Genomic DNA, 16,641 nt, shown 5'->3' with positions numbered 1-16,641 from the left:
GGGAACCACCTGATCCATCCATCCATCCATCCACACATCCATCCACACATCCATCCATCCATCCATCCATCCATCCATCCATCCATACATACATACATACATACATACATACATACATACATACATACATCCTAACAAATTGATTTACAAAAGATTGTCTTAGATCTGAATTCAGCTTTAAGTTTTTCTGTATCATATTTCTAGTATATGTACTTTGCTTTTTTTAAATCACTATTTTAGTCGAAGTCTACTCTGTACTAATGGAAAAGGGCTGTTTGTGTTCTCCAAAAGTATCAAAGGTCTCATTGACCTTCAGAATATTTATTGCGCTCTTGCGTATGTTTTACCTTTTGTTGCCACAAGGGGTCGACATTTCAATCTCGAAAGCAGAAAGCGGACCGCCACGCCTGTAGGCGGACCACCGCCTTCGTCAGACCAGACGCAGGGTACAGACAACAACAGTGACAGACCGAGTGAGAAAGACCGCATTTCTTTTTTTTGCTTTCAGTTATGGGTGTAGTCTGATGAGTTTGAAATACTAATTGCACTGCAGCTTTACCTCGAAGTTTTATCCTCATGAAGGAGCTCCGTCCTGGCTGAGTTGGGAGATGGGAGTACTTAACATCACAGACCAGGTAGGCTGAAGCGAAAGCGCTCCGTGTTTGTGTTGTGGCGCAGTCTATTTGCTGGAATGAACCTGCTCTAGTGCGCAACATGCTACGTCTTCGCCGAACTGCTTCGAGTGCTCTTGTATGTTTTTATTTGCTGCGTGCATATTTTATTAGGTTTGCGCCTTTTGAGGAAAATATTCCATTTATTTTTTGATGAAAGGTAATGTTTGTGTGTTAGGAAGCGGTACATGGACCGTAGTTTGGTCCGGGGCCAGCTCCGTAGCTGCATATTAGCATTAGCCGTTTAGCTAGCTGACGTAATAGCAGCGAATGGGGCCTGTAGGCCTCGACCAGGGCTTGGTCCATCCTAATAATAAAAGCAATAAAAATAATAAACTCCATATTTAATTTAATATGGTTATTTTCTTTAACTATAGTTTTACCGTCATGCTAATATCTTTAACCATTTTCTTCTAAAAATGAGGAGCCTCTGAGTTAGACCGTAGCGCTACGAAGGATGCGCGTATTCTAGGGCATTGATCTGGATTAGTTATAGGGTTGTTTTTGCACTAAATTTCTTTGATTTATTTATTTCGTTTTGTGCATCGTTTTGCATGTAACTCAGGCGACCTTTTATCTGTTTCAGCCTCCTCTGGTCCAGGCCATCTTCAGTCGTAATACTGAAGAAGTTCAACTGTTATTGCACAGAAAAGAAGATGTCAATGCACTGGTATGTAGTCTTAATGCATATATATAAAAATGCACATTAAACTCTTAATGCAACATATTTCATGTATTTATTTTTTTAGGACCAAGAGCGCCGCACACCACTTCATGCTGCTGCCTGTGTGGGTGATGTCCAAATTATGGACCTCCTCATTGAATCAGGTGACTCTTCTGCATTTATTATAGAAATAGCCTGGTGCTCGTTAAGTCAAACAGGATATATACTATGTAAGACTTAATCCCATTTATTTTACCCCTTGTTTCCTCCCCCTTCACCCCTCCCTTTCTAAGAGGTTGGTAGGATGGCTGAGATGTGCCAGTGCACTATAACATTGAGTGGGAAATAGGAAAAGCAATGCATACACCCAAAAAATGAGACTTGCAAAAAAAAAAAAAAAAAAGCTTAAATAAAACACATGCAGAAAAGAAATGCTGCTAATACAGAAAATGGAGCTGCAATGCAAATACAAAACCTGGTGCAAATACATAGATGATGCAAACAAACTAAACACATGCAAATAGGAAAACACTGTTAGTAACAAAAAAAAACAAACAAACAAACAAACTGCAAGTTATAAAGTGTGACAGTGTAATGGAAGTGATCCAGGCCGCTAGGGGGAGATGATTGCCAACCTGTTTGGGACCAGACCTTCACTAAAGTCATAAGCGAGATTCTCAGGGGGGTAATGTGTTAAATAACGATTCACAGAAAAACGCACCTGTTCATTCTTCTGTCCAAATGTCTTCTGGTTGGGCGTTCTGTTTGTTTTTCCTCAGGATCTGGTTTACAGACTTCCTTTGAAGGCAGCATTTGCAGACTGATGCAAATGCTGTGATATAGGCTGTCCCAATCCCCCATTCCTCCATAGACTCCTGTAAATGCGGCTGACCAATATAACTCTCTGCGACTCAAATGTTTGGTATTTGGACTGTTGGTTTCTCAAATCAGATAGCTTCTCGGATTATCAATATTCCACTTAATTTAAAAGATCTCAGACTTTTTTTCTGAGCTAGGGTTGCTAACCTCAGCAGCTTTCAGCCAATCAGGGGAATTTACTCCCTTGTCTTCCTGAGAAGACATCTTATTCTCGGCACCTCGTTTGACATATCTGCATGTTTAAACTTCTGCTTGGAAGTAAAAAACACTTCATTCAGTAAGATTATGTTGTAATGTTAATCTTTGGAGCATTTTAGTCTTTTATTTGTTATTTAATAAATCTTGGCTTAGATAGAAGTTAGGCTTCAAGACAACAATTTTTGTTTACATACATTTTATGTGCTGAGGGTATATCCGGAGATGGAAAAATGAGGTCATCTTTAGCATATTCCTACCACTACACCTGTTGAAATCTCTTAAGGTTTAAATAAGCTAAAAATAAATAAATAAACAAATTGGAGCTAATAGTTGGGTTCCAGAGAACAATAATGAATGTATCCTCAATTTTGTGGATAAAAAAATGTCATTTTATTATTATAAATTGGATTTTTCATTTTAGTACTTTTTACACAGGTACTTCTTGTAGTTTTTATATTCCAAAGGAACATCGCTTATCCTAATTTCTTTTAAAAAAAAGAGATAAAAATACAGACAACTAAATGCATGTCTTGTTTAATTTTTGACATTGCCTGGTTAATAATGAAGATTAAAACGCCTCAGCCCTGTCCAGCTACATCTCGGTTCGGGGGAAATGCCACTTGCAAAGACAGCAGTTCACAATGTTTCTCACTTATTTCCGGGAGTTCTTGGGCAAAGCCTTATTTTGGCAGAAAAAAACCTTTTCACCCACCAAGATCCCCTCTGTTTGAGCATGTTGGTGTTTTGCTGTGTTGTTTCCGTCAATCAAATGGGTGTAATTTGGTAGGTGGATTATCATGTGCGGCGCCTGACTTTTCCTGTTTGGCTCATGAAATTCAGATTCCTAATTCTGGGGCCTCTGTGGCATTTTGCCCAACTTTCTTCTTGCTGAAACATTTGTCCTCAGTAACTGCTTCTCTTCTAACATCAGTGTACACACTGCTTTCAAGGGTGTGGTTCCTTTGCTGGCGCACACACCATAGTCAGTGCGAGCCTGGCATTAGGTTTAAAGCTGATTACTTTCTGCCTTTATTGTTTTTGAGGTCTTTTTGAAGGCACCACGCAACATGGAGCGGGACCTTTTAAGACTTAAATAAAAAGTAATCCCGCTACTGAATTAGAACAGGGGTTGATTTATACCAAAGTTTTTAGACTTGATGATTGTCTCCCCCTAGTGGTCTGGAGCACTTGTGTTATTCAAAGCTAGCCAGCAGCTTTTCTTAATTACATATTTCCATTACATACCATTTTGGCTACAAGCATGTTTAGTGTGAGGGATTGCCTTTGAGTCGATGAGTCGTTGCAATCAACTGGTTTTCCTTAGATGGAAAACTTTGAATCAATTTGACTGTATGATCTGGTGAACTGTAAAGTTCCTTGAGATGACGTGTCGTGAATTGGCGCTATAGAAATAAACTGAATTGAACTGTAAAGTGCATTGACATTACATGCGTTTTGAATCTGCACTGTTTAAATAAACTGAATTGAATTGAATGTTTAGTGTGTTGGCATCATATGTGTTTACAGCACATTCACATTTTTTGTGATTGTAACATTTCTCCTTTGCAACGTTTTTACATGCCATTCATCGTGCCTTGGTCTTATTTTAATTTGTGCATTACTTTTTGTATTTGCTGCCCATTTTGTTTGCCGTGTGTTTTCAACCAGCATCCACTGTAGGACAGGGAAATTATCAACTACCTTTGAATCCAAAGATGTCTTTTTTGCACATTTTTATAGAACTCCATAAATGACTAGAATGCTATTTTAAGAACAAAGAAAAAATAAGTTTCTAGAGCAAAAAAATGGTATGTTATTAGTAGATAAGTGTGAACTTTTCTAATAACAGATGTTTTTGCATGTCTTTCAGGTGCCAGCGTAAATGCTAAAGACAACGTTTGGTTGACCCCATTGCACAGGGCGGCTGCTTCAAGGAATGAAGTATGTGAAGAGTATTGTTTTGACTTATTATGTTTGTATTACATGCTGCATCCAACACATTTGTTTTCTATTACTTATGTTTATTAGAGTTCTAAAGTATGTAATTACATGAAATATTGCAAGTTTCAGAACTCACAAATTGTGAACAGAACAGCAGTGACGTTTGCTACTACTACTAAACTATTATAATATTACAGCTAAAAATATATTGATGTATAATAACTGCATAAAATAATTCTCTTAAAACTAATGGGAGCTGCAACCGTAACATTTGTTATTTAAACTTGGTTTCTTTTCAGAGGGCGGTGGGTCTTCTGCTGAGGCGCGGAGCTGAGGCAAACACGAGAGACAAGTTCTGGCAGACGCCGCTACATGTGGCTGCGTCCAACCGGGCCACTCGCTGCGCTGAGGCTCTGCTGACCCAGCTGAGCAACTTGAACATGGCAGATCGCACTGGTCGGACAGCCCTGCACCATGCGACAGAGAGCGGTTTCCAAGAGGTGTGACTGCATGGATTATTATTAGGGTTGGAACCAACGATTATTTTAGTACTTGGTTAATCTGTCAATTATTTATTTTTTTAATAATCGACTAATAATCAGATAAAAAAGGTCCCTGAAATTTACTGAATAAATCAGGTCAAACTAAAGCTTTTCCATGTGTATTCTGGATAAAGCATAATGGCAGATGGAAAAAAACTACAATTTTGGTATAATTGCTGCTCTATCAGCTAAAAACATGTTTTAGAGTCTCTATGACATTTAGTTATTACTAAATTAGTAAGTTTTTTTTAATTTTTATCTATTAATCAGATTGTTTCAGCCCTAATATATTAACCCCTAGAGTTATTCTTTACAGTTTAAGTAATTCTGTTAATTTCTCCTTGTTAAATTTATTGAAACTCTTGTCTAGATGGTGAAGCTGCTGCTGAACAAAGGAGCCAACCTGAGTGCCATTGATAAGAAGGAGAGACAACCTATTCATTGTGCTGCTTTTTTGGGTAATAAAAATAGTTTCTGTCATGTCAGTACTGCATCCCAGATGTTGCTAATGTTTTTATTTAGTGTCTTATAATGAAATTTGTATAGCGGTGTTTTTATGTGTAAATGCAGTGTGACACATAGTTTGGACTATGTAGCAGCCAGAGTCTGTACCGAAATCAAATTTCTTTAGGTACAATAAAGTTTATCTAATTAATTTTTACCATTAGTTTTATCCAAAAATAAATAAAAATAACATACAAATAAATTTTGGATGTGAAAGAGACTCTGCAGTAAATATGTTAAACAGGCTTTTCTGAAGATGTTGCTTTCTGTAAATTTACTGTTGATAATTGTTGTTTCGATGTTTTTTACAGGACACTTGGAGGTTGTGAAAATGCTGGTATCCCGTGGCGCTGACAAGAGCTGCAAGGATAAGCTGGGTTATACACCTCTCCATGCTGCTTCTGCAAGCGGTCACATCGAAATTGTAAAGTACCTTCTGAGGATGGGAACAGAGGTGAGGGATTGTATAGGCTTTTCTGTTGAAAGCACCTGTTAAGGCTGGTCAGCTCTTTTAAATTCTTTTGGGAGCTTCCCTGAGATGATTTTTGTTGTTTCATGGTCAGATTGATGAACCCAATGGCTTTGGAAACACCGCGCTCCATGTGGCCTGCTACATGGGGCAGGAGGCTGTGGCCACTGAACTGGTGAACCATGGAGCTAACGTCAACCAGCCCAACAAGTGTGGCTTCACCCCTCTGCACCTGGCTGCCGTCTCCACCAATGGTGCCCTGTGTTTAGAGTTGCTGGTCAACAATGGGGCCGACGTCAACCAGCAGGTATGAAAAGAAGCAAGTTGACTTATTCAGGCAAAGACCATTCCTGCAAAATATCTACAGACTCAACTCCAAACAGAGAGGTTGACAAGATCTTTAGCCACCAGATTGTGTCTTCTTACTTTATCACAGCAGATCTCATGTCCTATTTGTTTTTTCCAGTTACAAGATGAAGAAAAAAATTCAAATATTTTTGTAAACCTCACAAAAATAGTGTCTTTTTAAATGTAGTTTTTATAGTATAGGGGTAAAACAGAAGCAGTTCTATTTTTAGTATTGCTGCATTCTTTGATGTTGCTGAAACATGCAGTCCTTCCAAAATTCACAGCTGGTCTGTCATGTTTTAGAGTCTCTGTACTCCATTAAACTATTAATTACTAAAATAGTTGACGATTATTTCAATTATCAATTAATCCGGTTGATTATTTCAGCTCTAATCGGGACATTCCTAGTTCCAAGTGAATGTTTTACATTCTGTGCAAAAGTAATAAAATATTCAGGTTAATTAAGTTCTGGTGGAGTAGCATGGATGAAATATGTCTAATATTTTCCGTGTTAAACAGTTGATCATTCCCTCACACATTAAAACCACAAAACTTTGATAGTAATGATATTTGTTTTTCTCTCATCAGAGCAAAGAAGGAAAGAGCCCCCTGCACATGGCAGCCATTCATGGACGCTTCACGCGTTCTCAGATCCTCATCCAAAATGGTAAATGGGACTTAACGATCTCACTAAATTCAAAGAACTCTCACCGTGTTTTCTTTTCTGCTGTGTAATTAATGCTCTTTCTCTTTTTTTTGGGTTTGCATCAGGTGGGGAAATTGATTGTGTGGATAAATATGGCAATACCCCCCTCCACGTCGCTGCTAAGTATGGCCATGAACTGCTGATAAGCACTCTGATGACCAATGGAGCAGACACGGCCAGGTATAGGAACAATGCTGTTTTTATTTTAAGTTCTTGTTTAGATTAAGTTGGTGTAGAGCGTTTTAAGCAGGTCAGTTCTGCTGAAGCTGTTTTATTTTCCTTTGTTCTTTGTTTCTTAGACGTGGGATCCATGGAATGTTCCCCTTGCACTTAGCTGTGCTGTACGGGTTTTCGGACTGTTGTCGCAAGTTACTCTCCTCAGGTTTGTTTTACAGATGTGTTCACCTGATTGCACACAGTTGTTTATGTTTGTGTTTTTCCCCCATTCAAATGATCTGTTTGATGTCACTGCAGGTCAGCTGTATAGTATAGTTTCATCTATGAGTAAAGAGCATGTGCTATCAGCTGGGTTTGACATCAACACCCCTGACAACTTTGGGAGAACCTGTCTGCACGCTGCTGCCTCTGGAGGGTAAATAACACCACTTAGTGGCACATTTTCAGCAAACACATGCATTTGTCTACATTTATCTTTTCTAATTACGTTTTTTACAGAAATGTTGAATGTCTGAACTTACTCTTAAGTAGCGGTACTGATCTGAACAAGAGAGACATAATGGGAAGGTAAGTTTTTGCATCATCCTGCCTTAAGTTGATAAATCAAGGTGCATTTCTAAGTGATTGCCTAATTTCCCCTGGCATGCTCTCTGTAGGACACCATTGCACTATGCGGCTGCTAATGGGAGGTACCAGTGCACTGTGTCCCTGGTTAATGCTGGTGCTGAGGTTAATGAACAAGACCAGACTGGCTGTACTCCCCTGCACTACTCTGCTGCCTCGCAAGCCTTCAGCAGGTAAGGAGCCTGTTTCCTCCTCCCGATTACTCCAATTTTAAACTCTGCAGTGACTTTTTAGGACACATTTCTTAAATTCATGCAGTACCTTGCAAACTAGGGCTGTAACAAAGGATTGTTTTAGTAATTGATCATTCTATCGTTGGAGTAATCAATTTTAAAAAGTTTCACTTAGCAGATTGTTAAGTTAATCATTTAAGATTATTGTGAATTGTAGAAATATGTGAAATTTCCAAATTCACCTTTTTAAAAGGAAACTAAAAAGGATGCATCTGCAACTAAAGATTCAAACACAAATATTGAGCTCTTGTCTTTTCTGGTTGACTTAACATTAAATGCAGGCTACTGCTTATGAAAATGGTCATAAACAAAAAAGTGCATCAAGTTTCACTTTTTATGTATTCTGGATTTTTTTTTTGTAAACATTGAAAAACTAGTCCTATTTTATTATGTCCTTTTATTATAAAACAGGGTTTTGAATGCTCATCTTGACAAAAACATGTTTATCAAAAGAATGTAAACTGCTGATTTAAATTTAATGCGTAATAAAACCTCTCCTCAAAGCTGCACCCTTCTCTGTTTTCACTCGATGCTATGATCTTGTATCTGGCTGACTTTTCCAAACTATTTTTGCCGAGAGCAAACATTGGGGCCAAGTAATTTAGCATTGAGTACTGCCTAGAGAGAAGCTGCTGCTCGATGCCAGCAGGCTCACTGCAAAGTTTTAAACCCTCTTCCTCTGCGCTTCTTTATGCTCATTGCTGATAGCTGCACTTGGCGTCCATTTATCAGCAGGATAGGTTATCATTATCAGTACTGCCTGGGACTTAGTGTGTGGATTATTAAACAAAGCTTGAAGACAAATAAGTAATTTATTTCAGCAATCAAGGTCCTTGAATTATTCGATGAATCGATACAGCTCCGAGCCAAACCAGGTTTTCCTAATTTTTCTTCGGTTAGAACTACAAGTTTGAATTTAATTTAATTGGGATGCAAAGTGACAGACCAACTAAAGGTAGCTCTTTTTTTTTTTTTTTTTTTTCTGTACAGAAAGTGACCCCTGGTTTGAAAAAATGTATTATTCGCTTTTGCTAGAAGAGCATTTTGTCATTAAAAGATTGCATGTAGGGAAAATCCTAATGAAAATGTTTTTTTCTAGTTGGATAAAAGTTGACTCTGATGTAGCAGAAAACTATCACTACATGAAATAGATTGGCCTTAGGAAACCATCTCGGCCTTGCTAGTATTAAAATATGTGAAGAGGGAACTGGGAACCTGGTCAGAGGTTCTGGAGACTTCTAGCAAGAAAAAAACTTTAAACCTTCAATTGCCAAGCGGTTAGTGATGTCCCTAAATAACTCCTAATTGCCTCTCAATAAAATCAGTGACTATTTCTAGTATGAGGAAATTAAAATGACTCTGCGGGCATAAATGTCATATGGTAGGGGCTGAGGATTAATCAATAAAAATGATTAATCAATTTTTTGTTTATAAAGATTTTGTTTTTTGTAAAATGAAGATTTTTTTTTTTAACTAATCCACTCCTCCAGACTCAATTCATCACTTTTGTTTCTTCGATGTATACTCGTAACTGATAAAGTGTCTCTCTGTGTGTTGCCTTTAGTTGTAAACCTGTAGTGTGCTGAATTTTCATTGCTGTGAAACTTTATTTACAAGCAGAATTCATGGCTTGAACTTTATTGCCATTTCATTTAAGGTCCCTTGCCAGAGGGGGAAGACAAACTTAGTTTTGGGAAGTGTTGTCTTTTGTCCTTTTTATCATGAAACTTAAAGGTATAGTGCAGGATTTTCGCTAATAATAAAAAAAAATCCACATAGAACCCTGTATCCGCTCCCGAGAGGGAACGCCTATTAAACGTGTGCGAGAGCGTGCACGCTCTGTTTAACAGTTGCTGTTTGCATCACTCATACAAGCTTACTTTCCAAAATAAGATTTGCAATTTTTCCCACTATGTCAGACTCTCCACCGGTAAGTGAAAAGAGGGACAAGCACATAGGACGGGGTTATGTAAACATATCACCAAAATGATTGAAAATTAGGAGGACCACTTATCCAGATGATCCACCTGGAAAAAGAACATCCTCTACTATACCTTTAAGTGTAAGAGGAAAAAAAAGAAAGGAAAATACAGATAAATTGGATTTGGTAGGAAAAACTTAGACAGATTTGATTTTTAAGCCATATCGCCCGGCTTTACTGCATGGGTTTAAAAATATTCTGAAACTGAAACAAAACGGCGAAACCAGATTTCACATAGTTACTGTAATCAGAGCTGCAGTATCCAAATTGGAGCCTCCACAAATGTTATGTTCCCGAGCATAAATTTAGGTTTTGTGTGAAGTGTTTTCTCCTTTGCTAAAATGCCTAATAATAACTTTTAACTATGTGAACTCTGCTCTGTGGGGGTGGAGAACTGGTGTTCCTAGAGAGTTATAATAAGTCTAATAAAACTAATTTTCTATGTCTAAGGAAAATTATTTGCCTCAGTGTTTTTTTTAAATTTATTATTATTGTTCAGTATTTATTCACTCTAGGCCAAGCATTGTTTAGCTCATTTTTTTAGTAACTGTTAATAATTGGATTGCAGAACTGATCGTCATTATTCTGGGAACCATCAAATTACTGAGGATGAGACAAAGGAGTCCTACTTGTGAGTTTTTTATTCTCCTAGTCTTTATTTTCTCCAATGGTGATTGTACCTACGAATATATTAATGTGGTTGTGACAGACCAGTGGCTGAATAACTGCTCTACGCTGCTTTTTCTTTAACAGTTGCTTGGAGCATCTTTTGGACAATGGCGCTGATCCATCTATGGTCAACTCAAAAGGTTACAGTGCTGTTCACTATGCAGCTTACCACGGCAACAAGCAGAACCTGGAGCTGGTGAGGTTTCTGTTTGAGCTTTTCAGCATAACTGCATCAGATCTGTTCATCTATTCACGTTAACTTTTAGAGACCTGGCTTTAGGTTTCAGATCACACTGAGCTGTTAGGTTTTACTTAAAAGGGATATTACGTAAGAACTACTGTCATCTAGCAGTGAAATGGGGGTATTTCACTCAAAGAGCACTGTAGCCTGTCATGTCACAGCATCAAAAATGTATTGTGGCAAAGGTAGCAGTTGTGTCAAAAGCCTTTAAAACGGCAATGTAACCATATCTGATCGTTTATGGAGTTTTAAATTATGTGAAGAGGTTTGTGATTTCTTAACTATATATGTATCCTTTAGCTGCCAGCGTTATCTTAGGGCAACATTCTGTTGCTAATCAGTGTTGCAGTATCATCAATCAGCTGTCTGTTTAGTTTCTGGCTAGCTAGTTTGCAATTTTAGTCGACGTACGTCCCTACAATTAGTATATGATAAATAAATAAAGAAAAAGAAGAAATGTATCAACACACTCAGCGTTGAAATTAATGTTTATATGGTTTTGCTGCTGTTGTTAAATTAAAGGGGGTTGGCATTTACTTTGACAATAACCCAGCATTCTTTTGCCAGGGCTTTGAAACCTACTAAACCCATGTAGACCTACAATTCTGTACCAACGAGTTATGTTAGAAGGATATACCTTTATGCTTTCTATGGTAACAAGCAACACTGTTTGAACTGGATAGAAAAAGTTGCCTTTGTGTTAATTTTAGCAGTGCAGTTCTAGCCTCATAAACTAGCCCCACCTGCCAGCGGCCAAAATCATTTTTGCCTGTGAGTGGTCTAGCCTCGATCAATGCCCCAGGCCCTAGAACTGGCGGGCCAATCGCAACACAGAGATGTGTTTTGAATTTCTGGATGCAAAGCGGGCGGGTTTTGAGGGCGGGACGACAAAGCTGCGTGACGCTGGACAAAGCACAAATAGGAAGATTGCGTCAACTATTGAACAGTTTTGTTTGAGTCTGCTTTGGAATCAGTTTTGGAAGGATTAGACTTGGAGTTTTCGTTGAAATGTGAGGTCTACGCTCATTTATTTTTAAGAAGGACGTATTCGCTGTTTTACTGACAGGCTGTTTGTTTACACCACCCCCCCACCTTTGTATCGCACTTACTACGTCACAGTCAGTTGCCCTCATTGGTCAGAGCGTTGGCCAATAGGCACAGACATGGTTTGAAAAACAGGCTGTTCTCATCAACAATCTTCCGATGTCTCATTAATCGGGGCCATACTAAATTACACATTTAATCTCACATTTAGTCTGTTTTATCAGGCTTATGCAGTTAACTTGTGAAGGAGAAACATGGGAACTTCGGCATCCATTTTTAAATCTTTCTCCTTAAGCTCCTTCCACATAGAGAAGGCTTATTTCAATGTTTTTTGATATCTCTGGTTTGGTTGTCTTTTGTCGTCTACAAATTATCTTTGTTGGCTCTCAATCAAACTGAACTGCCAGCATTTTTTATTCCGAGCATAAGAACTGTTTTATCCCTCTCCTGCGATTGTTCTGTGATGATTGCAGGCTCTTAATGCGCTTCACAAAGGGGTGTCCAGTCTTATGTATAAACTAATATAAAATTCTTTACTCATGATAATAACACACACATAAACGGTAATCGTTTTCGGCCAGTAAAAAAAGTTGACACATTTAAGTCTGTCTGTGTTTCTGCTTTATTTCCTCTGGTGTAAATGTGTGTGTTTTGCTTTATCTGCTGTCTCTTACGTTTAGCTATTGGAGATGTCATTTAATGCACTTGGAGACATAGAGAGCAGCATCCCAGTCAGTCCTCTCCATCTTGCTGTAAGTGTTACACAATTCTCTGTTTGTAATGAGCCTCTAATTTTAACTAAATACAGAACTGAGGCTAATTATCATCCCCCCTGGCGCAGGCTGATAGGGGCCACTGGCAGGCCCTACGCGTCCTCACAGAGACGGCAGCTTATGTGGACATGCAGGATGCTGCTGGCCGCTCTGTGCTCTATTTGGCAGCTCAGAAAGGCTATGCACGCTGTGTGGAGGTGCTTTTAGCTCAGGGGGCATCCTGTTTGCTCAATGACAACCATCTTATGTGGACTCCAATTCATGTTGCAGGTATTTTCACAAAAACTAAAAGCTTCCTTTTACATAGTTTTCAAACATTAGTTTTTTTTTGTTTTGTTTTTTTATTTATCCTCTTTTTTTGTGACGCTAGCTGCAAATGGCCACTCTGACTGCCTGCGCATGATGATTGAATACGGAGAGGAGGGGGATCTCATCAATATCGTGGATAAATTTGCCCAGTAAGTTTCTTTTTCTTTTAGATGTATTATCTAAATCAATGTTACAGTCATGAGGGGAAAAAAGTTATTTCACCAGATTAAATATTCACATATCGATATCTGACGTTCTATCTTAGTCTTGTTTCTTTTGTTTATAGGCAAATAAGTTGTGGTTAAATGAATCTTTTTTTGGTTTTTAAAGGGATACCCTTTACCCTAATAGCTGATGCTGTGTCCTTTGGTTTACATATCTGGGCTTTGACTTGGCCAGATCTTGGTTGTTTTACTGTCACTTTGCACAGTCTAGTTCTGCCTTTTTGTTATAAATCCCATTTTGTTATCAGACTTCATTTAGTTTATGGTAATAGTCATGGTAAGTCCTTGCTGTAGATTTGGTCACGTCCTACAGTGTAGATTCCCCAAACCGTGTCCCGTCTACCTTCATGCTTCACTACTAGTGTGATGCTCTTCTCCTGGGAAGCTGCATTTGATTTACACCAAACATGACTTCTCTTCTGGTGTTTTAGTTCTGTTCTAGATTCATCGACCCAAAGACATTTGTTCCACAAGTCCTGGTCTTTTTGTGTCTTTTCATGCTTTTTTTAAAAAGCGCAATAAAAGCTAAAGTAGTGCAATTCTTTTCTGGTTTTAGGTTAAGGAACTTTAACACCAACAGTGATGTTTGTTTTGTTTGTTTTTTTTTTTTTGTTTTTTTTTTTGCTGAAGTCTTAAAGCGCAATGCAGTCTACTGTAAGGATAAAGTGGATCGATGTTCAGACCATGATGTTGGCTTTAATTTGAATTCCCGGTGTGTGTAGAGTATTTTCTGTTCGGTGAAACCGCTGTCCCATCTCTAAATATGTCACACACAAAAAACAAGCTTTCATACGACATACACATTTTTCCACATGACACCCCGAAAAATAACCTTTTTATTTCCATGAAATATCTTGCTTACTGAACACACTTAAACTTTTTTTTTTTTTCCTTTTCTCCCCATCAGAACCCCTTTAATGCTTTCTGTTCTGGGAGGTCACTCTGATTGTGTTCACTTCCTGTTGGAGAAAGGTGCTCAACCAGACGCTAAGGACAAGAGAGGACACACGGCTTTGCACAGAGGGGTATGTTTAAAATGCGGTGTTCTCAAACAAAATTCAGACTTAATCTGCGAAGGAAGGCTTGGGTTTTGGTATGTTCTAGCTACGGCATTTAGGGGTTGGAGGAAAAGGAGAAGCTAAAAGATGAATTTGTGTCCTGCTAACCTGACAGGAAGGTTTACAGTTTTTGTTTTTAAAAGATTAAAAGATGCCTTCAGGGTTCCTACCAGGATATTTTTTATGCAGTAAACAAACTAAGCAATGTTAGTTTCATAATTATAGTTCCCAGTAAGTGTGTATTTAAAAAAATCTTTATTTAGTTGTGTTTCATCGGCTGCTGATTGGAGCTGATTTAAGCCCCTCCATAATTTGCAGCCATGTTACCCCATCATGGATTAGTTTGTCCTTTCACATGATTTAGGCAACCTGGTCAGATTAGGATTCCTTCAAATATCGAAAAATAAAGCTCCACCCAAGCTGCCTCAGAGGAGAAATATAAAAAAAAATAAAAAGAAACACTGATCCTAGGGATGCCATGTAATCAAAAGTATTTCTCAAGCTTTAAAAAGTTAAAAGTTTGGTACAGCTTTGCATGTTTTGAGATCTGGAAACAATAGGTCTAGTCATCTGTGTCGTTTGTCTTCATGCAGGCAGTTTTGGGACATGATGACTGTGTAGCAGCTCTGTTGGAGCACAAAGCTTCTCCCTTATGTCGGGACGCCCAGGGTAGGACACCGCTGCACTATGCTGCCTCCAGAGGCCACACAGACATACTGGCCAGTCTGGTGCAGGCCGCCGTGGCAACTGACCCACAGGATAAACTGCTGGACAACAAACAATACACCCCAATACACTGGGCTGCCTACAAAGGTTAGCTGAGTGGAGAACCTCCAAATATTGATGTCTCAGTTATTGCATCTGTGCTGATGTGTCGTTCGTTCTCAGGGCATGAAGACTGTTTGGAGGTTTTACTTGAATTTAAAACACTTATTCATGAAGAGGGAAATCCTTTCACTCCCCTGCACTGTGCTCTGTGAGTATTAATGTCACATTTAAAGTTGGAATAATTTGATCACAAAGAAAGTCTGTGGTTAAAATGACTGACTTCATCATAGGATGAACGGCCACAGCGGCGCTGCAGAGAGGCTGCTGGAATCTGCCGGAGTCCATATGATCAACACCAGAGACGCCAAAGGAAGGTGTGTATTTATTAGCGTTAAGTTAAACATACAGGCATGTTTAATCCTTATTAATGTCGAGTTCTAAATGTAATTTGAAGGCTGTAGATAGGTGGAGGAGAAAAGGGATGTGCAATTACGTGCTCTACATATTTTTACATTTGTTAGTAAGAGATTTAGTGGTGCTGATTTTTTAAAGATGTGCTTAGTTGTTTGGGCTCTGGATCATGTGTGAAAATGACTCAACTGGGCAAAGCAGAAGATATACATGTTTGGTCCTGATTATCGACAAACCTCAAATATTACTTTGCTCATCATCTTGTTCTGTCTCCGCCTCTTCTTAAAGGACCCCCCTGCATGCAGCCGCATTTTCTGAGGATGTTGCAGGACTTCAGCTGGTTCTTCGCCACGGGGCAGAGATCAATGCCGTGGACACAAGTGGACGCTCTGCTCTGATGGTAGCTGCTGACAGGGGACTTAGCGGCACTGTGGGTGAGTCTCAATTTTCCTTGACCTGCTGTTAATAACGTTTGTTATTTCATCATTATTTTTTCTTTTAGTTATATTTCTACCCGGAAACATATCTGTATGTACAATAATTTTCTAAAGCTTCAGATTTTGTTCTGAATTTTTTAATTTTTTTTTTGCATTTTTAATTTTAAACACAAAATAACTACTAGAGTTCGTCGCATGTCGTTCTGAATTTTTGTATAACTCGTGTCTCAAGAGGCTGTTTTTGTTAACAGAATTTTTTTTCCTTTCATAAAATTTAAACAAGTTTTGTATTTTTAAATATATAAGATCCTTTTATTAAATTTATGTACTTTTGCAAAAGGTAGCTATATTCAGCCTTTACAAAACTTTAAGTGTAGAAGGTCCAATTTATTAGTGTACCTATTGCTAACCATCTGCTTCGATTTTTATTTAAAGTGTAGTAATACTGAGTGACCCGCTGTCACAACTTTAGGTAGTATTTAGGATTTTAATTATCAAAGCAATAAAATTTACTGGAGATAAGTTAAATTATTTAGACCACTGTACAGTGTCTGTACAATAACACAATTTAGGTAACTAGTGATGTAGGAAAAACATTTCTGACAATTTGTCCAAAATGAGAATCTATTTGGCAGTCACTGTCAATGCTAGGGGTGTGGGAAAAAATAGTTTTGCCGATATATCGTGATATTCGGCTGCCCAATATAATATCGATTTTTCACTTCTTAGTATCGATTTAAAAAAAAAAAAATGGTAACATAAAACATTGA

The 16,641-nt window shown here is 38.3% G+C and overlaps 1 protein-coding gene across 1 annotated transcript in view; it reads left to right on the top strand.

Annotated features, from left to right (window-relative positions):
* The first annotated feature begins 448 nt into the window (after nucleotides 1-448).
* ankrd52 (ankyrin repeat domain 52) overlaps nucleotides 449-16,641 on the top strand; it is a 22,158-nt gene continuing 5,965 nt past the window's right edge. Inside the window, exons 1-24 of the mRNA XM_015381101.1 lie at nucleotides 449-635; nucleotides 1,258-1,341; nucleotides 1,421-1,499; nucleotides 4,283-4,353; nucleotides 4,653-4,853; nucleotides 5,266-5,353; nucleotides 5,711-5,853; nucleotides 5,963-6,175; nucleotides 6,805-6,883; nucleotides 6,988-7,102; nucleotides 7,222-7,304; nucleotides 7,397-7,514; nucleotides 7,598-7,666; nucleotides 7,756-7,896; nucleotides 10,506-10,568; nucleotides 10,691-10,802; nucleotides 12,572-12,643; nucleotides 12,733-12,934; nucleotides 13,035-13,122; nucleotides 14,105-14,222; nucleotides 14,849-15,068; nucleotides 15,144-15,231; nucleotides 15,314-15,397; nucleotides 15,723-15,868. Of these exons, the coding sequence (XP_015236587.1) occupies nucleotides 609-635; nucleotides 1,258-1,341; nucleotides 1,421-1,499; nucleotides 4,283-4,353; nucleotides 4,653-4,853; nucleotides 5,266-5,353; nucleotides 5,711-5,853; nucleotides 5,963-6,175; nucleotides 6,805-6,883; nucleotides 6,988-7,102; nucleotides 7,222-7,304; nucleotides 7,397-7,514; nucleotides 7,598-7,666; nucleotides 7,756-7,896; nucleotides 10,506-10,568; nucleotides 10,691-10,802; nucleotides 12,572-12,643; nucleotides 12,733-12,934; nucleotides 13,035-13,122; nucleotides 14,105-14,222; nucleotides 14,849-15,068; nucleotides 15,144-15,231; nucleotides 15,314-15,397; nucleotides 15,723-15,868 (2,704 nt within the window). The 5' untranslated portion in view covers nucleotides 449-608. The remainder of the gene's footprint in view (nucleotides 636-1,257; nucleotides 1,342-1,420; nucleotides 1,500-4,282; nucleotides 4,354-4,652; nucleotides 4,854-5,265; nucleotides 5,354-5,710; nucleotides 5,854-5,962; nucleotides 6,176-6,804; nucleotides 6,884-6,987; nucleotides 7,103-7,221; nucleotides 7,305-7,396; nucleotides 7,515-7,597; nucleotides 7,667-7,755; nucleotides 7,897-10,505; nucleotides 10,569-10,690; nucleotides 10,803-12,571; nucleotides 12,644-12,732; nucleotides 12,935-13,034; nucleotides 13,123-14,104; nucleotides 14,223-14,848; nucleotides 15,069-15,143; nucleotides 15,232-15,313; nucleotides 15,398-15,722; nucleotides 15,869-16,641) is intronic.

This window comes from Cyprinodon variegatus, unplaced genomic scaffold (genome assembly GCF_000732505.1).
Source record: "Cyprinodon variegatus isolate N-32 unplaced genomic scaffold, C_variegatus-1.0 Scaffold228, whole genome shotgun sequence".
NCBI classification, from domain to species: Eukaryota; Metazoa; Chordata; class Actinopteri; order Cyprinodontiformes; family Cyprinodontidae; genus Cyprinodon; species Cyprinodon variegatus.
This window is presented reverse-complemented; position numbering and strand designations above follow the sequence as displayed.